The 23,261-nt window shown below is 46.1% G+C and overlaps 1 protein-coding gene across 2 annotated transcripts in view; it reads right to left on the reverse strand.

Moving 5' to 3' along the window:
* Positions 1 to 23,261, reverse strand: part of xirp2a (xin actin binding repeat containing 2a) — an 87,282-nt gene that overhangs the window by 35,434 nt on the left and 28,587 nt on the right. Inside the window, exons 1-2 of one of the 2 annotated variants that reach the window (XM_032556746.1) lie at positions 1,927 to 2,002; positions 1,696 to 1,804 (exon numbers count right to left, since the gene is read on the reverse strand). In XM_032556746.1, coding sequence (XP_032412637.1) covers positions 1,696 to 1,723 — 28 coding nt within the window. In that variant the 5' untranslated portion in view covers positions 1,724 to 1,804; positions 1,927 to 2,002. Of the gene's footprint in view, positions 1 to 1,695; positions 1,805 to 1,926; positions 2,003 to 23,261 lie in introns of those variants that run through there. The other variant, XM_032556745.1, reaches the window with a different exon arrangement.

The following is a 23,261-nucleotide window of genomic DNA, read 5'->3' on the forward strand; positions in this document are numbered from 1 at the left end:
ATCTGGTTTTTCAAAAGCTGCTTTCCGTCAAATGTTTATCTCCCAGAACAAATGGCACGAAACATTGCATTAACCATCCCGAGGGCTCGGCTGCTCGGCTGACGGAACAGTGTAACCATGATGCAATCACAGCGCTCACACCCAATATTAGATCCAATCTTTCAGTAGGATAGCTCTCCCAAAGTTGCCCGTCCTAAAAAAAAGTCGGAAAAGAGTACGCACATTGTGTTTATATGATTTTCAAATCCACATAATCACAAGCAGAGAAAATGAGTTACAGCTCAATAAATGGAAGTTTAAGGGAAATATGTTGTATAATAAAATGTTCTAACTGTTTTCCAAAGGCATCCAAATAGTCAGCTAGAATAAGTTATACTAACTGATTGTTCTATGGTTTTGGTCTCAAATTGAAATGTTCTGTCCTGCCTAGATTTTAATTCTTTACAAACAGCAGCTCTTGTATCTCTATTCTGATTGCAAATGAATTCCTGCTAACAGCTGGTGTGATGCTTTGACATTTTAACCAGACCCAAAACAAGAACCAAAGGCTGAGTTCTTCCTCTATTTGCTTGAAGCCCCAAAAAAGTAGGGAAATAGCACTTAATTTATTATTATGTCAGTCAGGAGGACAACATCTAAAGTGTGAATGTGCAAAATTGACAGAAACACATTTAATAAAAAAAAAAAAAGTAAATAGCCATTTCTCCATACTTATCCAGAGCTGAGAAATAAAAGGAATTTTTGAGACTTTTCTCGACTTCAAGACTGTCATTTTATAGACGAATTAATATAAAGGCCAATGTAGAAGCTTCCTATTAAAAGGAGAAACATGATTGAGAAATATATTCATATTATCCAAAGGGAAAGATTACAAACGTGAGACTTGACTAAGTAAAATAAAACAAGTGCTTGACTGACTCTTGTTAGAATTTGAGTGGGATTTGGAATACAAGAGATAAAGAGTTGACGTCAGAATGAGACTGAATGATGAGGGAATAATTAATAAGGTACATTTCCTGTCCAAAAAAGTAATGAAAATTTTGGAAAAAATAATGGACTGAGGATTGAGCCCAGAGGAACTCCGCAGGTTAAAGAGGTAAAGTTAGAGGAAACTGTTTTGAACACATCAAAACCACTGAGCACCATGTAACACATATAATGTAAAGTGTGAACAGATTTTATTTTACTGAAAATTTTACTTCTTTCACATGAAATGTGCGCTACTTTTTTATTGCAGGATGGATCGATATCAAGCAGATTTAAAAAAAACCGTTTAAATAACCAAAGAAAATGTAGGTTAGCCGTCAAATGAACTGAACAATAGTGTTTTAAGAATGCTTTCCTTTGCAAAAAATAAAAAATAAATATCACTACGCCATTGACTGAACTCATATACTTATTTATATATTTGTTGATGAAGAAAAAGTTATCTTAAATTCTGCATAAACTCAGAGTGCTCAATATGTTTTAATATAAAAAAAATTAGAGCCGTTTAGGTTCAGAAATAAACAACAGTATGCAAAACATTTTTTTTTTTTTTTCCCGGTATTTGCTCAGTGCTGTTCCAGACCTTGGACCTTATCTAGAAACCAGATTTGGACTTTTAAACATGAAGTGTGAAAACCCCACAGTGGAAGGTTGTTGAAAAGGGTCACAAATCTCTGTTTTAGATAATAAAATAAAATAAATACTCACTATGGGTGGCATCCTGGGGTGAGGCCATGCTGTGATGTGCTGTTGACGGGACAGTCTGAGCGGAGTTAATAGATGTCACTTTTTTGGCCGGAGGAGTGGCTGCCACTTCCTGGTTCAAAGAGAGAGAGAAAGAGAGAGAGAGAGAGAGAACTATCAGAGGAAACACCTGGACTGTTTCCACAGCATGAAGAAGAGGCGACAGAAACAGCTGGCGCATGCTAACACACACACCTGAAGTTTGGAAAATGACACCACTAGGCATTTGATGACATTTTAAACTCTGGATTCCAGTGACACACACGCGCACACACACCCCACACACACAGAAGGGCATAATCAAAGACCTTGAGCACAATCTGAGCGTTAGCCATTGACTAGAAAGCAAACAGCTCTTGGCTGAATTTTAATGGAGCAGACTGGCTAAAACCAGACATGTTTTCATGCTACATCAGAACAAGACATGTCCCTCTGCGCGTGCTCAGATACACGTTTCACTTTTTTCTTTTTTTTTTTTAACTAAAGCAGAAGTCAGCTACAACAACGCACCCATTCGAATGGAAATCATTCCCAAGGAGAACAAACACACCTGTGTCTGCGTGTGTTTGCAAATGTGCAGGTGATTTTTTTTTTTTTTTTTTTTCCTGCCATTTGCAAATCAAATGCGTTCCCCTGTGGAGCTTTTTTTAGGCCCGAGCAGCAAAGCGCTGCGAAGGCCTATTGTTTCTGTACTGTTTCTTATTATTAGGCCCGAGCAGCAAAGCGCTGCGAAGGCCTATTGTATCTGTACTGTTTATTATTAGGCCCGAGCAGCAAAGCGCTGCGAAGGCCTATTGTATCTGTACTGTTTCTTATTATTATTCTTCTTACGATTCTGCCCCCCTCTTCGTGCGCCTTTTTGGGGGCTTTATCATATTCAAAAACTCACCAAACTTGGCGGAAGCGACTAGGCGGTTTAAAAATTTTGAATTTTAAGGTCGCCGCAAAAATCGCAAAAAAAATTGCTCAACGGCGGCAACTAGCAATTTTCAAAAGACCCATTGCTATTCACTTACTTCATCGTAGAGACTTGAAATTCGGTACAGTTGTAGAGCTCACTAAGACGCTCAGAATTTACAAGTAATGTCATAGTGCAAGTATCGCAGGAAGTCGGCCATGTTGGATTGAAGGTCCATTTCGGACCCTGATTTGGCCGTTTACAGCCTTCGTATTTGATCGAACTCCTCCTAGGGATTTCGATTGATCGGCTTCAAACTCGGTCAGTCTGATCATAAGGCATGTCTGATTTAAAGTTATCAAATTGGTGAGTTTTGGAGCATGTTGAAGGGGGGTTTCCAGGGGTCAAAGTTCACCTACACGCCATGAAACAAAAACCTCTTATATTTCCTATACAAAAAAACATAGAGGGACCAAACTTTCAGTGATTGATCGGCATCGGGTGTCCTATAATACCCTGCAGTGAAATTTTTTTTTTACGTAGGCCACGCCCCCTGAGAGCAGGAAGTGTAATGTTTTACTGTGAACGGTCGCTATCTTAGCCCTTTGACCTAATCAACATGAAACTGTGTCCAGAGACAGAAGACATGTTGGTGTGTTGTGGATTCCAACCCCGACCGGCTGCGATGAAGCAGGTGGGCGTGGCGGCGTTGTGAACGCCGTCGAATTTCGTTTGGCTCTGAATTCCACAGTTTCGGGGTGAGCTGCTCCAAACTCACAAGGATGGATCCTTATCCATCCCCGAACAGGAATCCATAGCGATATTTGGTGGGCGTGGCCTAATTTTTCTATAGCGACCCCTAGAGTATTTTAAATGAACAGCCCCAGGCCATGCTTTATCCTAGAATTACGAAACTTGGTACATATGTGTATCTTGTCAGGACGTACAAAAAAGTCTCTTGGAGCCATGCTCTAAACCCAACAGGAAGTCGGCCATTTTAGATTGAAGTTCATTTGACCTCGATTTTGACGTTTACAGCCTTTGCATTTGATCGAACTCCTCCTAGGGTTTTCGATTGATCGGCTTCAAACTCGGTCAGTCTGATCATAAGGCATGTTTGATTTAAATTTATCAAATTGGTGACTGTATGAGCTTGCTGAAGGGGGGTTACCAGGGGTCAAAGTTCACCTACTCGCCATGAAACACGAAACTCTTATATTTCCTATATAAAAACACATAGAGGGACCAAACTTTCTGTTATTGATCATCAATAGGTGTCCTAAAATACCCTGTGGTGAAATTATGACATCGCTTAGGCCACGCCCCCTGAGAACAGGAAGTGTCATGTTTTACTGTGAACGGTCGCTATCTTAGCCCTTTGACCTAATCAACATGAAACTGTGTCCAGAGACAGAAGACATGTTGGTGTGTTGTGGATCCAAGCCCTGACCGGCTGCGATGAAGCAGCTGGGTGTGGCGGCGTGGCGAAGTGACCTGTAACGCCGATGCCATACGTTTGCTTCTAGATTCCACATGTTTCGACCGAGCTGCACCAAACTTGGCCTGACTCATCCTGGTCTGATGCCTGACAATGCTATGTCATCATATTATGACGTCATCTAAGCCCCGCCCCCTCAGAATGAATTAGAGAGATCTTCTGTGTAATTACATAATAAACAGTCCATGTTCGTTGTTTGTAGGGCAATGCTGCCCTCTGCTGCCCACTGAAATAGTTTCATTATTTCAGTAATTCGACACCAGAGGGCAGCATTGCCCTACGGAATGAAAGTTCAATGTTGTAATGGAGGAAAAAATTAAATAATTTGTAATTCTAACACAAAAACTCACAGAGACACCAAACGTTCAGTGATTGATCATAATCGAGTGTCCAATAATATCCAATGGTCAAATGATGACATCACTTAGGCCCCGCCCCCTCGGAACAGGAAGTGCTATTTTTTTACTTGGAAAGCTCTGTTTATGGCTCTTTTGACCTAATCAAGATGATTCGGATGATAAACTCTGTCAATGCTCGCTGCTGGCTGAACCGTGTGGGCGTGGCCAAATGGCGAATATCAGTCCCTCGCCATATACATACGTTTGGCTCTAAATCACACACGGATCATCCGATTGACGCCAAACTGGATATGTATGACCTTTGTTCACCTCTAAAGAGCCCAACGAGGTTGAAATGTAATTTGACTCCACTGCGCCCCCTAAGTTAATACATGGGCCGTATCTCCTCGACGCATCGACCGATCTGCATCAGATTTTTTGACAGTCGTCGGGGAGCGCCGCCGAACGCATTCACGCGTGTCGCCCAGTGGACGGGCGGCGAAAATGCGCGACAGCTCCTGCGGCGGCTGGCGGGCGGCGGTGCTGGAAACTGCGGCAGAGCTTCTGCGGTGGGGAGCGGGCCGCGGCTCTGGAAAACGCGCGAGAGCTTCTGCGGTGGCCGGAACCCCCGCGGTGGCCAATAGGCCGGAGCGGCGCTTGCTGCGAGGGCCGCCCGAGGCTGCTCGCAGCTTTAATTAGGCCCGAGCAGCAAAGCGCTGCGAAGGCCTATTGTTTCTGTACTGTTTCTTATTATTATTACGATTCTGCCCCCCCAAAGAGGCGCCTTTTTGGGGACTTTATCATATTCAAAAACTCACCAAACTTGGCGGTCGCGACTAGAAAATTTAAAAATTTTGAATTTTAAGGTTGTCGCAAAAATCGCAAAAAAAATTGCTGAACGGCGGCAACTAGCAATTTTCTGTTGACACAATGGTATGAACGTACTTCATCGTAGAGACATGAAATTTGGTACACTTGTAGAGCTCACCAAAAGACTCAGAACTTACATTTAATGTTATAAGCCAACTATCACAGAAAGTCGGCCATTTTGTATTGAACGTCCATTTTTTTCCTCGATTTTGACGTTTACAGCCTTCGTATTTGATCGAACTCCTCCTAGGGATTTCGATTGATCGGCTTCAAACTCGGTCAGTCTGATCATAAGGCATGTTTGATTTAAAGTTATCAAATTGGTGAGTTTTGGAGCATGTTGAAGGGGGGTTAGCAGGGGTCAAAGTTCACCTACTCGCCATGAAACACGAAACTCTTATATTTCCTATACAAAAACACATAGAGGGACCAAACTTTCAGTGATTGATCGTCATCGGGTGCCCTACACTACCCTATGGTCAAATGATGACATCACTTAGGCCACGCCCCCTGAGAACAGGAAGTGTCATGTTTTACTGTGAACGGTCGCTATCTTAGCCCTTTGACCTAATCAACATGAAACTGTGTCCAGAGACAGAAGACATCTTGGTGTGTTGAGGATTCCAACCCTGACCGGCTTTGACATAGCAGGTGGGCGTGGAGGCGTGGCGAAGTGACCTGTAACGCCGTTGCCATACGTTTGGCTCTGAATTCCACAATTTCGGGCCCAGCTGCTCCAAACTCACTAGGATGGATCCTTATCCACCCACCGACAGGAATTCATAACAAAATTTGGTGGGCGTGGCCTAATTTCTCTATAGCGACCCCTAGAGTATTTTAAATGAACAGCCCTAAGCCATGCTTTAACCTAGAATTACGAAACTTGGTACACATGTGTATCTTGTCAGGACGTACAAAAAAGTCTATTACAGCCATGGTCGAAACCCAACAGGAAGTCGGCCATTTTAGATTGAAGTTCATTTGACCTCGATTTTGACGTTTACAGCCTTTGCATTTGATCGAACTCCTCCTAGGGATTTCGATTGATCGGCTTCAAACTCGGTCAGTCTGATCATAAGGCATGTCTGATTTAAAGTTATCAAATTGGTGACTGTCTGAGATTGCTGAAGGGGGGTTACCAGGGGTCAAAGTTCACCTACTCGCCATGAAACACGAAACTCTTATATATCCTGCACAGAAACTCACAGAGACACCAAATTTTCAGTTATTGATCAACAATAGGTGTCCTAAAATACCCTGTGGTGAAATTATGACATCGCTTAGGCCACGCCCCCTGAGAACAGGAAGTGTCATGTTTTACTGTGAACGGTCGCTATCTTAGCCCTTTGACCTAATCAACATGAAACTGTGTCCAGAGACAGAAGACATGTTGGTGTGTTGTGGATTCAAGCCCTGACCGGCTGCGATGAAGCAGCTGGGTGTGGCGGCGTGGCGAAGTGACCTGTAACGCCGATGCCATACGTTTGCTTCTAGATTCCACATGTTTCGACCGAGCTGCACCAAACTTGGCCTCAGTGATGCTGTTGTGATGCCTGACAATGCTATGTCATCATATTATGACGTCATCTAAGCCCCGCCCCCTCAGAATGAATTAGAGAGATCTTCTGTGTAATTACATAATAAACAGTACATGTTCGTCGTTTGTAGGGCAATGCTGCCCTCTGCTGGCCACTGAAATAGTTTCATTATTTCAGTAATTCGACACCAGAGGGCAGCATTGCCCTGCAGATGAAATTCTTCGATTTTGTAATACACAGGAAAAAATGAAAAATTGGTATTTCTAACACAAAAACTCACAGAGACTCCAAACTTTCAGTGATTGATCGTCATCAGGTGGCCTACAATACCATATGGTCAAATGATGACATCACGTAGGCCACGCCCCCTGAGAACAGGAAGTGTCATGTTTTACTGTGAACGGTCGCTCTCTTAGCCCTTTGACCTAATCAACATGAACCTGTGTCCAGAGACAGAAGACATGTTGGTGTGTTGAGGTTTCCAACCCTGACCGGCTTTGAGATAGCAGCTGGGCGTGGCGGCGTGGCGAAGTGACCTGTAACGCCGATGCCATACTTTTGCTTCTAGATTCCACATGTTTCGACCGAGCTGCACCAAACTTGGCTTGAGTGATGCTGGTGTGATGTCTGAAAATTCTATGTCATCAGATTATGACGTCATCTAAGCCCCGCCCCCTCAGAACAGGAAGTGCTATTTTTTTCCTTGGAAACTTTCATCTATGGCTCTCTTGACCTAATCAAGGTGATTCTGTGTTGGATGACAGATAGGAAGTTGATCTCGCTTGCTTTAAAGTGCCAAGAGTTTTCAATGGCGGCAACGCCGTTCGTATACGTTTGCCTCTACATTCCACATATTTTGACCGAGCTGCATCAAACTTGGCCTGAGTGATCCTGGAGGCTTGCCCGTCGATCCTACGTCATCATATTATGACGTAATCTAAGCCCCGCCCCCCCGGAACAGGAAGTGCCGTTTTTTTTCCTTGGAAAGCTCTGTTTATGGCTCTCTTGACCTAATCAAGATGATACGGATGATAAACTCTGTCAATGCTCACTGCTGGCTGAACCGTGTGGGCGTGGCCAAATGGCGAATATCAGTCCCTCGCCATATACATACGTTTGGCTCTAATTCACACATGGATCATCCGATTGGCGCCAAACTGGATATGTATGACCTTTGTTCTGCTCTAAAGAGCCCAACGGGTTTGAGATGTAATTTGGGGAAAATGCGCGACAGCTTCTGCAGCGGCTAGCGGGCGGCAGTGCTGGAAACTGCGGCAGAGCTTCTGCGGTGGGGAGCGGGCTGCGGCTCTGGAAAACGCGCGAGAGCTTCTGCGGTGGCCGGAACCCCCGCGGTGGCCAATAGGCCGGAGCGGCGCTTGCTGCGAGGGCCGCCCGAGGCTGCTTGCAGCTTTAATTATTATTCTTACCCCCTCTTCGTGTGCCTTTTTGGGGGCTTTATCATATTCAAAAACTCACCAAACTTGGCGGAAGCGACTAGGCGGTTTAAAAATTTTGAATTTTAAGGTCGCCGCAAAAATCGCAAAAAAAATTGCTCAACGGCAGCAACTAGCAATTTTCAAAAGACCCATTGCTATTCACTTACTTCATCGTAGAGACTTGAAATTCGGTACAGTTGTAGAGCTCACTAAGACGCTCAGAATTTACAAGTAATGTCATAGTGCAAGTATCGCAGGAAGTCGGCCATGTTGGATTGAAGGTCCATTTCGGACCCGATTTTGGCCGTTTACAGCCTTCGTATTTGATCGAACTCCTCCTAGGGATTTCGATTGATCGGCTTCAAACTCGGTCAGTCTGATCATAAGGCATGTCTGATTTAAAGTTATCAAATTGGTGAGTTTTGGAGCATGTTGAAGGGGGGTTAGCAGGGGTCAAAGTTCACCTACACGCCATGAAACAAAAACCTCTTATATTTCCTATACAAAAACACATAGAGGGACCAAACTTTCAGGGATTGATCGTCATCGGGTGTCCTATAATACCCTGCAGTGAAATTTTTTTTTTACGTAGGCCACGCCCCCTGAGAGCAGGAAGTGTAATGTTTTACTGTGAACGGTCGCTATCTTAGCCCTTTGACCTAATCAACATGAAACTGTGTCCAGAGACAGAAGACATGTTGGTGTGTTGTGGATTCCAACCCCGACCGGCTGCGATGAAGCAGGTGGGCGTGGCGGCGTTGCGAACGCCATCGAATTTCGTTTGGCTCTGAATTCCACAGTTTCGGGGTGAGCTGCTCCAAACTCACTAGGATGGATCCTTATCCACCCGCCAACAGGAATCCATAGCGATATTTGGTGGGCGTGGCCTAATTTTTCTATAGCGACCCCTAGAGTATTTTAAATGAACAGCCCCAAGCCATGCTTAAACCTAGAATTACGAAACTTGGTACACATGTGTATCTTGTCAGGACGTACAAAAAAGTCTCTTGGAGCCATGCTCTAAACCCAACAGGAAGTCGGCCATTTTAGATTGAAGTTCATTTGACCTCGATTTTGACGTTTACAGCCTTTGCATTTGATCGAACTTCTCCTAGGGATTTCGATTGATCGGCTTCAAACTCGGTCAGTCTGATCATAAGGCATGTCTGATTTAAAGTTATCAAATTGGTGACTGTATGAGCTTGCTGAAGGGGGGTTAGCAGGGCTCAAAGTTCCCCTGTGATCGACTGTGTAATATGTAATTACAAAGGGGATCCTTCATCATTCCGTAGGGCAATGCTGCCCTCTGGTGTAGAATTACTGAAATTACTGAAATAGTTTCATTATTTCAGTAATTCGACACCAGAGGGCAGCATTGCCCTACGGAAAGACAGAGTTCAATTTTGTAATGTAGGAAAAAATTAAAAATTTGTAATTCTACTGTGAACGGTTGATAGCTTCTGCACCAAACTTTGCACGAGTGACCCTGGCGGGACCCTGACGACCCTATGTCATCATATTATGACGTCATCTAAGCCCCGCCCCCTCAGAACCGGAAGTGCCGTTTTTTTCCTTGGAAAGCTCTGTTTATGGCTCTCTTGACCTAATCAAGGTGATTCTGTGTTGGATGACAGATAGGAAGTTGGTCTCGCTTGCTTTAAAGTGCCAAGAGTTTTCAATGGCGGCAACGCCGTTCGTATACGTTTGCCTCTGGATTCCACATTTTTTGACTGAGCTGCACCAAAATTTGCCTGAGTGTTCCTGGTGGGATGCCGGACGATCCTACGTCATCATATTATGACGTCATCTAAGCCCCGCCCCCTCGGAACAGGAAGTGCCGTTTTTTTCCTTGGAAAGCTCCGTTTATGGCTCTCTTGACCTAATCAAGATGATTCGGATGATAAACTCTGTCAATGCTCGCTGCTGGCTGAACCGTGTGGGCGTGGCCAAATGGCGAATATCAGTCCCTCGCCATATGCATACGTTTGGCTCTAATTCACGCATGGATCATCCGATTGGCACCAAACTGGATATGTATGATCTTTGTTCACCTCTAAAGAGCCCGACGGGTTTGAGATGTAATTTGACTCCACTGCGCCCCCTAAGTTAATACATCGGCCGTATCTCCTCGACGCATCGACCGATCTGCACCAGATTTTTGGACAGTCGTCGGGGAGCGCCGCCGAACGCATTCACGCCTGTCGCCCGGTGGACGGGCGGGGAAAATGCGCGACAGCTTCTGCGGCGGCTAGCGGGCGGCGATGCTGGAAACTGCGGCAGAGCTTCCGCGGTGGGGAGCAGGCTGCGGCTCTGGAAAACGCGCGAGAGCTTCTGCGGTGGCCGGAACCCCCGCGGTGGCCAATAGGCCGGAGCGGCGCTTGCTGCGAGGGCCGCCCGAGGCTGCTTGCAGCTTTAATTAGGCCCGAGCAGCAAAGCGCTGCGAAGGCCTATTGTTTCTGTACTGTTTCTTATTATTAGGCCCGAGCAGCAAAGCGCTGCGAAGGCCTATTGTTTCTGTACTGTTTCTTATTATTAGGCCCGAGCAGCAAAGCGCTGCGAAGGCCTATTGTTTCTGTACTGTTTCTTATTATTATTACGATTCTGCCCCCCCAAAGAGGCGCCTTTTTGGGGGCTTTATCATATTCAAAAACTCACCAAACTTGGCGGTGGCGACTAGAAAATTTAAAAATTTTGAATTTTAAGGTTGTCGCAAAAATCGCAAAAAAAATTGCTCAACGGCGGCAACTAGCAATTTTCTGTTGACACAATGGTATGAACGTACTTCATCGTAGAGACATGAAATTTGGTACACATGTAGAGCTCACCAAAAGACTCAGAACTTACATTTAATGTTATAAGCCAACTATCACAGGAAGTCGGCCATTTTGTATTGAACGTCCATTTTTTACCTCGATTTTGACGTTTACAGCCTTCGTATTTGATCGAACTCCTCCTAGGGATTTCGATTGATCGACTTCAAACTTGGTCAGTCTGATCATAAGGCATGTTTGATTTAAAGTTATCAAATTGGTGAGTTTTGGAGCATGTTGAAGGGGGGTTAGCAGGGGTCAAAGTTCACCTACTCGCCATGAAACACGAAACTCTTATATTTCCTATACAAAAACACATAGAGGGACCAAACTTTCAGTGATTGATCGTCATCGGGTGCCCTACAATACCCTATGATCAAATGATGACATCACTTAGGCCACGCCCCCTGAGAACAGGAAGTGTCATGTTTTACTGTGAACGGTCGCTATCTTAGCCCTTTGACCTCATCAATATGAAACTGTGTCCAGAGACAGAAGACATGTTGGTGTGTTTAGGATTCCAACCCTGACCGGCTTTGACATAGCAGGTGGGCGTGGCGGCGTGGCGAAGTGACCTGTAACGCCGTTGCCATACGTTTGGCTCTGAATTCCACAATTTCGGGCCCAGCTGCTCCAAACTCACTAGGATGGATCCTTATCCACTCACCGACAGGAATTCATAACAAAATTTGGTGGGCGTGGCCTAATTTCTCTATAGCGACCCCTAGAGTATTTTAAATGAACAGCCCCAAGCCATGCTTAAACCTAGAATTACGAAACTTGGTACACATGTGTATTTTGTCGGGACGTACAAAAAAGTCTCTTAGAGCTATGCTCTAAACCCAACAGGAAGTCGGCCATTTTAGATTGAATTTCATTTGACCTCGATTTTGACGTTTACAGCATTCGTATTTGATCGAACTCCTCCTAGGGATTTCGATTGATCGGCTTCAAACTCGGTCAGTCTGATCATAAGGCATGTCTGATTTAAAGTTATCAAATTGGTGACTGTATGAGCTTGCTGAAGGGGGGTTACCAGGGGTCAAAGTTCACCTACTCGCCATGAAATACGAAACTCTTATATATCCTGCACAGAAACTCACAGAGACACCAAATTTTCAGTTATTGATCAACAATAGGTGTCCTAAAATACCCTGTGGTGAAATGATGACATCGCTTAGGCCACGCCCCCTGAGAACAGGAAGTGTCATGTTTTACTGTGAACGGTCGCTATCTTAGCCCTTTGACCTAATCAACATGAACCTGTGTCCAGAGACAGAAGACATGTTGGTGTGTTGAGGTTTCCAACCCTGACCGGCTTTGAGATAGCAGCTGGGCGTGGCGGCGTGGCGAAGTGACCTGTAACGCCGATGCCATACGTTTGCTTCTAGATTCCACATGTTTCGACCGAGCTGCACCAAACTTGGCTTGAGTGATGCTGGTGTGATACCTGAAAATTCTATGTCATCAGATTATGACGTCATCTAAGCCCCGCCCCCTCAGAACAGGAAGTGCTATTTTTTTCCTTGGAAACTTTCATCTATGGCTCTCTTGACCTAATCAAGGTGATTCTGTGTTGGATGACAGATAGGAAGTTGGTCTCGCTTGCTTTAAAGTGCCAAGAGTTTTCAATGGCGGCAACGCCGTTCGTATACGTTTGCCTCTACATTCCACATATTTTGACCGAGCTGCATCAAACTTGGCCTGAGTGATCCTGGAGGCTTGCCCGTCAATCCTACGTCATCACATTATGACGTCATCTAAGCCCCGCCCCCTCGGAACCGGAAGTGCCGTTTTTTTCCTTGGAAAGCTCTGTTTATGGCTCTCTTGACCTAATCAAGGTGATTCTGTGTTGGATGACAGATAGGAAGTTGGTCTCGCTTGCTTTAAAGTGCCAAGAGTTTTCAATGGCGGCAACGCCGTTCGTATACGTTTGCCTCTACATTCCACATATTTTGACCGAGCTGCATCAAACTTGGCCTGAGTGATCCTGGAGGCTTGCCCGTCGATCCTACGTCATCACATTATGACGTTATCTAAGCCCCGCCCCCTCGGAACAGGAAGTGCCGTGTTTTTCCTTGGAAAGCTCTGTTTATTGCCTTCTTGACCTAATCAAGGTGATTCTGTGTTGGATGACAGATAGGAAGTTGGTCTCGCTTGCTTTAAAGTGCCAAGAGTTTTCAATGGCGGCAACGCCGTTCGTATACGTTTGCCTCTACATTCCACATATTTTGACCGAGCTGCATCAAACTTGGCCTGAGTGATCCTGGAGGCTTGCCCGTCGATCCTACGTCATCATATTATGACGTCATCTAAGCCCCGCCCCCTCGGAACAGGAAGTGCCGTTTTTTTCCTTGGAAAGCTCTGTTTATGACTCTCTTGACCTAATCAAGATGATTCGGATGATAAACTCTGTCAATGCTCACTGCTGGCTGAACCGTGTGGGCGTGGCCAAATGGCGAATATCAGTCCCTCGCCATATACATACGTTTGGCTCTAATTCACACATGGATCATCCGATTGGCGCCAAACTGGATATGTATGACCTTTGTTCTGCTCTAAAGAGCCCAACGGGTTTGAGATGTAATTTGGGGAAAATCCGCGACAGCTTCTGCAGCGGCTAGCGGGCGGCAGTGCTGGAAACTGCGGCAGAGCTTCTGCGGTGGGGAGCGGGCTGCGGCTCTGGAAAACGCGCGAGAGCTTCTGCGGTGGCCGGAACCCCCGCGGTGGCCAATAGGCCGGAGCGGCGCTTGCTGCGAGGGCCGCCCGAGGCTGCTCGCAGCTTTAATTATTCTTATTATTCTTCCACCCAAATGAATTGCCTTTTTGGGGGCTTTATCATATTCAAAAACTCACCAAACTTGGCGGTCGCGACTAGAAAAATTCAAAATTTTGAATTTTAAGGTTGTCGCAAAAATCGCAAAAAAAATTGCTCAACGGCGGCAACTAGCAATTTTCTGTTGACACAATGGTATGAACGTACTTCATCGTAGAGACATGAAATTTGGTACACTTGTAGAGCTCACCAAAAGACTCAGAACTTACATTTAATGTTATTAGCCAACTATCACAGGAAGTCGGCCATTTTGTATTGAACGTCCATTTTTTTCCTCGATTTTGACGTTTACAGCCTTCGTATTTGATCGAACTCCTCCTAGGGATTTCGATTGATCGACTTCAAACTCGGTCAGTCTGATCATAAGGCATGTTTGATTTAAAGTTATCAAATTGGTGAGTTTTGGAGTATGTTGAAGGGGGGTTAGCAGGGGTCAAAGTTCACCTACTCGCCATGAAACACGAAACTCTTATATTTCCTATAAAAAAACACATAGAGGGACCAAACTTTCAGTGATTGATCGGCATCGGATGTCCTAAAATACCCTGTGGTGAAATGATGACATCACTTAAGCCACGCCCCCTGAGAACAGGAAGTGTCATGTTTTACTGTGAGCGGTCGCTCTCTTAGCCCTTTGACCTAATCAACATGAAACTGTGTCCAGACACAGAAGACATGTTGGTGTGTTGAGGATTCCAACCCTGACCGGCTTTGAGATAGCAGCTGGGCGTGGCGGCGTGGCGAAGTGACCTGTAACGCCGATGCCATACGTTTGCTTCTAGATTCCACATGTTTCGACCGAGCTGCACCAAACTTGGCTTGAGTGATGCTGGTGTGATACCTGAAAATTCTATGTCATCAGATTATGACGTCATCTAAGCCCCGCCCCCTCAGAACAGGAAGTGCTATTTTTTTCCTTGGAAACTTTCATCTATGGCTCTCTTGACCTAATCAAGGTGATTCTGTGTTGGATGACAGATAGGAAGTTGGTCTCGCTTGCTTTAAAGTGCCAAGAGTTTTCAATGGCGGCAACGCCGTTCGTATACGTTTGCCTCTACATTCCACATATTTTGACCGAGCTGCATCAAACTTGGCCTGAGTGATCCTGGAGGCTTGCCCGTCAATCCTACGTCATCACAATATGACGTCATCTAAGCCCCGCCCCCTCGGAACCGGAAGTGCCGTTTTTTTCCTTGGAAAGCTCTGTTTATGGCTCTCTTGACCTAATCAAGGTGATTCTGTGTTGGATGACAGATAGGAAGTTGGTCTCGCTTGCTTTAAAGTGCCAAGAGTTTTCAATGGCGGCAACGCCGTTCGTATACGTTTGCCTCTACATTCCACATATTTTGACCGAGCTGCATCAAACTTGGCCTGAGTGATCCTGGAGGCTTGCCCGTCGATCCTACGTCATCACATTATGACGTCATCTAAGCCCCGCCCCCTCGGAACCGGAAGTGCCGTTTTTTTCCTTGGAAAGCTCTGTTTATGGCTCTCTTGACCTAATCAAGATGATTCGGATGATAAACTCTGTCAATGCTCGCTGCTGGCTGAACCGTGTGGGCGTGGCCAAATGGCGAACATCAGTCCCTCGCCATATGCATACGTTTGGCTCTAAATCACACACGGATCATCCGATTGGCGCCAAACTGGATATGTATGATCTTTGTTCACCTCTAAAGAGCCCAACGAGTTTGAGATGTAATTTGGCTCCACTGCGCCCCCTAAGTTAATACATCGGCTGTGTCTCCTCGAGGCATCGACCGATCTGCACCAGATTTTTTGACAGTGGTCGGGGAGCGCTGCCGAACGCATTCACGCATGTCGCCTGGTGGACGGGCGTGGAAAATGCGCGACAGCCTCTGCGGCGGCTAGCGGGCGGCGGTGCTGGAAACTGCGGCACAGCTTCTGCGGTGGGGAGCGGGCTGCGGCTCTGGAAACCGCGCGAGAGCTTCTGCGGTGGCCGGAACCCCCGCGGTGGCCAATAGGCCGGAGCGGCGCTTGCTGCGAGGGCCGCCCGAGGCTGCTCGCAGCTTTAATTATTATTCTTATTATTCTTCCACCCAAATGAATTGCCTTTTTGGGGGCTTTATCATATTCAAAAACTCACCAAACTTGGCGGTCGCGACTAGAAAAATTCAAAATTTTGAATTTTAAGGTTGTCGCAAAAATCGCAAAAAAAATTGCTCAACGGCGGCAACTAGCAATTTTCTGTTGACACAATGGTATGAACGTACTTCATCGTAGAGACATGAAATTTGGTACACTTGTAGAGCTCACCAAAAGACTCAGAACTTACATTTAATGTTATTAGCCAACTATCACAGGAAGTCGGCCATTTTGTATTGAACGTCCATTTTTTTCCTCGATTTTGACGTTTACAGCCTTCGTATTTGATCGAACTCCTCCTAGGGATTTCGATTGATCGACTTCAAACTCGGTCAGTCTGATCATAAGGCATGTTTGATTTAAAGTTATCAAATTGGTGAGTTTTGGAGTATGTTGAAGGGGGGTTAGCAGGGGTCAAAGTTCACCTACTCGCCATGAAACACGAAACTCTTATATTTCCTATAAAAAAACACATAGAGGGACCAAACTTTCAGTGATTGATCGGCATCGGATGTCCTAAAATACCCTGTGGTGAAATGATGAAATCACTTAAGCCACGCCCCCTGAGAACAGGAAGTGTCATGTTTTACTGTGAACGGTCGCTCTCTTAGCCCTTTGACCTAATCAACATGAAACTGTGTCCAGACACAGAAGACATGTTGGTGTGTTGAGGATTCCAACCCTGACCGGCTTTGAGATAGCAGCTGGGCGTGGCGGCGTGGCGAAGTGACCTGTAACGCCGATGCCATACGTTTGCTTCTAGATTCCACATGTTTCGACCGAGCTGCACCAAACTTGGCTTGAGTGATGCTGGTGTGATACCTGAAAATTCTATGTCATCAGATTATGACGTCATCTAAGCCCCGCCCCCTCAGAACAGGAAGTGCTATTTTTTTCCTTGGAAACTTTCATCTATGGCTCTCTTGACCTAATCAAGGTGATTCTGTGTTGGATGACAGATAGGAAGTTGGTCTCGCTTGCTTTAAAGTGCCAAGAGTTTTCAATGGCGGCAACGCCGTTCGTATACGTTTGCCTCTACATTCCACATATTTTGACCGAGCTGCATCAAACTTGGCCTGAGTGATCCTGGAGGCTTGCCCGTCAATCCTACGTCATCACAATATGACGTCATCTAAGCCCCGCCCCCTCGGAACCGGAAGTGCCGTTTTTTTCCTTGGAAAGCTCTGTTTATGGCTCTCTTGACCTAATCAAGGTGATTCTGTGTTGGATGACAGATAGGAAGTTGGTCTCGCTTGCTTTAAAGTGCCAAGAGTTTTCAATGGCGGCAACGCCGTTCGTATACGTTTGCCTCTACATTCCACATATTTTGACCGAGCTGCATCAAACTTGGCCTGAGTGATCCTGGAGGCTTGCCCGTCGATCCTACGTCATCACATTATGACGTCATCTAAGCCCCGCCCCCTCGGAACCGGAAGTGCCGTTTTTTTCCTTGGAAAGCTCCGTTTATGGCTCTCTTGACCTAATCAAGGTGATTCTGTGTTGGATGACAGATAGGAAGTTGGTCTCGCTTGCTTTAAAGTGCCAAGAGTTTTCAATGGCGGCAACGCCGTTCGTATACGTTTGCCTCTACATTCCACATATTTTGACCGAGCTGCATCAAACTTGGCCTGAGTGATCCTGGAGGCTTGCCCGTCGATCCTACGTCATCACATTATGACGTCATCTAAGCCCCGCCCCCTCGGAACCGGAAGTGCCGTTTTTTTCCTTGGAAAGCTCCGTTTATGGCTCTCTTGACCTAATCAAGATGATTCGGATGATGAGCTCTGTCATTGCTCGCTGCTGGCTGAACCGTGTGGGCGTGGCCAAATGGCGAATATCAGTCCCTCGCCATATTCATACGTTTGGCTCTAATTCAAGCATGGATCATCCGATTGGCTCCAAACTGGATATGTATGACCTTTGTTCACCTCTAAAGAGCCCAACGGGATTGAGATGTAATTTGGCTCCACTGCGCCCCCTAAGTTAATACATCGGCTGTATCTCCTCGATGCATCGACCGATCTGCACCAGATTTTTTGACAGTCGTCGGGGAGCGCCGCCGAACGCATTCACGCGTGTCGCCCGGTGGACGGGCATGGAAAATGCGCGACAGCTTCTGCGGCGGCTAGCGGGCGGCGGTGCTGGAAACTGCGGCAGAGCTTCTGCGGTGGGGAGTTGGCTGCGGCTCTGGAAATCGTGCGAGAGCTTCTGCGGTGGCTGGAACCCCCACGGTGGCCAATAGGCCGGAGCGGCGCTTGCTGCGAGGGCCGCCCGAGGCTGCTTGCAGCTTTAATTATTATTACGATTCTGCCCCCCCAAAGAGGCGCCTTTTTGGGGGCTTTATCATATTCAAAAACTCACCAAACTTGGCGGTGGCGACTAGAAAATTTAAAAATTTTGAATTTTAAGGTTGTCGCAAAAATCGCAAAAAAAATTGCTGAACGGCGGCAACTAGCAATTTTCTGTTGACACAATGGTATGAACGTACTTCATCGTAGAGACATGAAATTTGGTACACATGTAGAGCTCACCAAAAGACTCAGAACTTACATTTAATGTTATAAGCCAACTATCACAGGAAGTCGGCCATTTTGTATTGAACGTCCATTTTTTTCCTCGATTTTGACGTTTACAGCGTTCGTATTTGATCGAACTCCTCCTAGGGATTTCGATTGATCGACTTCAAACTCGGTCAGTCTGATCATAAGGCATGTTTGATTTAAAGTTATCAAATTGGTGAGTTTTGGAGTATGTTGAAGGGGGGTTAGCAGGGGTCAAAGTTCACCTACTCGCCATGAAACACGAAACTCTTATATTTCCTATAAAAAAACACATAGAGGGACCAAACTTTCAGTGATTGATCGGCATCGGATGTCCTAAAATACCCTGTGGTGAAATGATGACATCACTTAAGCCACGCCCCCTGAGAACAGGAAGTGTCATGTTTTACTGTGAGCGGTCGCTCTCTTAGCCCTTTGACCTAATCAACATGAAACTGTGTCCAGACACAGAAGACATGTTGGTGTGTTGAGGATTCCAACCCTGACCGGCTTTGAGATAGCAGCTGGGCGTGGCGGCGTGGCGAAGTGACCTGTAACGCCGATGCCATACGTTTGCTTCTAGATTCCACATGTTTCGACCGAGCTGCACCAAACTTGGCTTGAGTGATGCTGGTGTGATACCTGAAAATTCTATGTCATCAGATTATGACGTCATCAAAGCCCCGCCCCCTCAGAACAGGAAGTGCTATTTTTTTCCTTGGAAACTTTCATCTATGGCTCTCTTGACCTAATCAAGGTGATTCTGTGTTGGATGACAGATAGGAAGTTGGTCTCGCTTGCTTTAAAGTGCCAAGAGTTTTCAATGGCGGCAACGCCGTTCGTATACGTTTGCCTCTACATTCCACATATTTTGACCGAGCTGCATCAAACTTGGCCTGAGTGATCCTGGAGGCTTGCCCGTCCATCCTACGTCATCACAATATGACGTCATCTAAGCCCCGCCCCCTCGGAACCGGAAGTGCCGTTTTTTTTCCTTGGAAAGCTCCGTTTATGGCTCTCTTGACCTAATCAAGGTGATTCTGTGTTGGATGACAGATAGGAAGTTGGTCTCGCTTGCTTTAAAGTGCCAAGAGTTTTCAATGGCGGCAACGCCGTTCGTATACGTTTGCCTCTACATTCCACATATTTTGACCGAGCTGCATCAAACTTGGCCTGAGTGATCCTGGAGGCTTGCCCGTCGATCCTACGTCATCACATTATGACGTCATCTAAGCCCCGCCCCCTCGGAACCGGAAGTGCCGTTTTTTTCCTTGGAAAGCTCCGTTTATGGCTCTCTTGACCTAATCAAGGTGATTCTGTGTTGGATGACAGATAGGAAGTTGGTCTCGCTTGCTTTAAAGTGCCAAGAGTTTTCAATGGCGGCAACGCCGTTCGTATACGTTTGCCTCTACATTCCACATATTTTGACCGAGCTGCATCAAACTTGGCCTGAGTGATCCTGGAGGCTTGCCCGTCGATCCTACGTCATCACATTGTGACGTCATCTAAGCCCCGCCCCCTCGGAACCGGAAGTGCTATTTTTTTCCTTGGAAAGCTCTGTTTATGGCTCTCTTGACCTAATCAAGGTAATTCGGATGATGAGCTCTGTCAATGCTCGCTTCTGGCTGAACCGTGTGGGCGTGGCCAAACGGCGAACATCAGTCCCTCGCCATATGCATACGTTTGGCTCTAATTCACACATGGATCATCCGATTGGCGCCAAACTGGATATGTATGACCTTTGTTCTGCTCTAAAGAGCCCAACGGGTTTGAGATGTAATTTGGGGAAAATCCGCGACAGCTTCTGCAGCGGCTAGCGGGCGGCAGTGCTGGAAACTGCGGCAGAGCTTCTGCGGTGGGGAGCGGGCTGCGGCTCTGGAAAACGCGCGAGAGCTTCTGCGGTGGCCGGAACCCCCGCGGTGGCCAATAGGCCGGAGCGGCGCTTGCTGCGAGGGCCGCCCGAGGCTGCTCGCAGCTTTAATTAGGCCCGAGCAGCAAAGCGCTGCGAAGGCCTATTGTATCTGTACTGTTTATTATTATTATTATTCTTCCCACCTCTTCGTGTGCCTTTTTGGGGGCTTTATCATATTCAAAAACTCACCAAACTTGGCGGTCGCGTCTAGGCGGTTTAAAAATTTTGAATTTTAAGGTCGCCGCAAAAATCGCAAAAAAAATTGCTCAACGGCGGCAACTAGCAATTTTCAAAAGACCCATTGCTATTCACTTACTTCATCGTAGAGACTTGAAATTCGGTACAGTTGTAGAGCTCACTAAGACGCTCAGAATTTACAAGTAATGTCATAGTGCAAGTATCGCAGGAAGTCGGCCATGTTGGATTGAAGGTCCATTTTGGAGCCTGATTGGGCCGTTTACAGCCTTCGTATTTGATCGAACTCCTCCTAGGGATTTTGATTGATCGGCTTCAAACTCGGTCAGTCTGATCATAAGGCATGTCTGATTTAAAGTTATCAAATTGGTGAGTTTTGGAGCATGTTGAAGGGGGGTTAGCAGGGGTCAAAGTTCACCTACACGCCATGAAACAAAAACCTCTTATATTTCCTATACAAAAACACATAGAGGGACCAAACTTTCAGTGATTGATCGACATCAGGTGTCCTAAAATACCCTGCAGTGAAATTTTTTTTTTATGTAGGCCACGCCCCCTGAGAGCAGGAAGTGTAATGTTTTACTGTGAACGGTCGCTATCTTAGCCCTTTCACCTAATCAACATGAAACTGTGTCCAGAGACAGAAGACAAGTTGGTGTGTTGTGGATTCCAACCCCGACCGGCTGCGATGAAGCAGGTGGGCGTGGCGGCGTTGCGAACGCCATCGAATTTCGTTTGGCTCTGAATTCCACAGTTTCGGGGTGAGCTGCTCCAAACTCACTAGGATGGATCCTTATCCATCCCCGAACAGGAATCCATAGCAATATTTGGTGGGCGTGGCCTAATTTTTCTATAGCGACCCCTAGAGTATTTTAAATGAACAGCCCCATGCCATGCTTTATCCTAGAATTACGAAACTTGGTACATATGTGTATCTTGTCAGGACGTACAAAAAAGTCTATTACAGCCATGGTCGAAACCCAACAGGAAGTCGGCCATTTTGTATTGAAGGTCCATTTTGGACCTCGAGTTTGACGTTTACAGCCTTTGCATTTGATCGAACTCCTCCTAGGGATTTCGATTGATCGGCTTCAAACTCGGTCAGTCTGATCATAAGGCATGTCTGATTTAAAGTTATCAAATTGGTGACTGTATGAGCTTGCTGAAGGGGGGTTACCAGGGGTCAAAGTTCACCTACTCGCCATGAAACACGAAACTCTTATATATCCTGCACAGAAACTCACAGAGACACCAAATTTTCAGTTATTGATCAACAATAGTTGTCCTAAAATACCCTGTGGTGAAATTATGACATCGCTTAGGCCACGCCCCCTGAGAACAGGAAGTGTCATGTTTTACTGTGAACGGTCGCTATCTTAGCCCTTTGACCTAATCAACATGAAACTGTGTCCAGAGACAGAAGACATGTTGGTGTGTTGTGGATTCAAGCCCTGACCGGCTGCGATGAAGCAGCTGGGTGTGGCGGCGTGGCGAAGTGACCTGTAACGCCGATGCCATACGTTTGCTTCTAGATTCCACATGTTTCGACCGAGCTGCACCAAACTTGGCCTGACTCATCCTGGTGTGATACCTGACAATGCTATGTCATCATATTATGACGTCATCTAAGCCCCGCCCCCTCAGAATGAATTAGAGAGATCTTCTGTGTAATTACATAATAAACAGTACATGTTCGTCGTTTGTAGGGCAATGCTGCCCTCTGCTGGCCACTGAAATAGTTTCATTATTTCAGTAATTCGACACCAGAGGGCAGCATTGCCCTGCAGATGAAATTCTTCGATTTTGTAATACACCGGAAAAAATGAAAAATTGGTATTTCTAACACAAAAAGTCACAGAGACTCCAAACTTTCAGTGATTGATCGTCATCAGGTGGCCTACAATACCATATGGTCAAATGATGACATCACGTAGGCCACGCCCCCTGAGAACAGGAAGTGTCATGTTTTACTGTGAACGGTCGCTCTCTTAGCCCTTTGACCTAATCAACATGAACCTGTGTCCAGAGACAGAAGACATGTTGGTGTGTTGAGGTTTCCAACCCTGACCGGCTTTGAGATAGCAGCTGGGCGTGGCGGCGTGGCGAAGTGACCTGTAACGCCGATGCCATACTTTTGCTTCTAGATTCCACGTTTCGACCGAGCTGCACCAAACTTGGCCTGAGTGATGCTGGTGTGATGTCTGAAAATTCTATGTCATCAGATTATGACGTCATCTAAGCCCCGCCCCCTCAGAACAGGAAGTGCTATTTTTTTCCTTGGAAACTTTCATCTATGGCTCTCTTGACCTAATCAAGGTGATTCTGTGTTGGATGACAGATAGGAAGTTGATCTCGCTTGCTTTAAAGTGCCAAGAGTTTTCAATGGCGGCAACGCCGTTCGTATACGTTTGCCTCTACATTCCACATATTTTGACCGAGCTGCATCAAACTTGGCCTGAGTGATCCTGGAGGCTTGCCCGTCAATCCTACGTCATCACATTATGACGTCATCTAAGCCCCGCCCCCTCGGAACAGGAAGTGCCGTTTTTTTCC

The sequence above is a fragment of the Xiphophorus hellerii genome, chromosome 24 (genome assembly GCF_003331165.1).
Source record: "Xiphophorus hellerii strain 12219 chromosome 24, Xiphophorus_hellerii-4.1, whole genome shotgun sequence".
In the NCBI taxonomy this organism is placed as follows: Eukaryota; Metazoa; Chordata; class Actinopteri; order Cyprinodontiformes; family Poeciliidae; genus Xiphophorus; species Xiphophorus hellerii.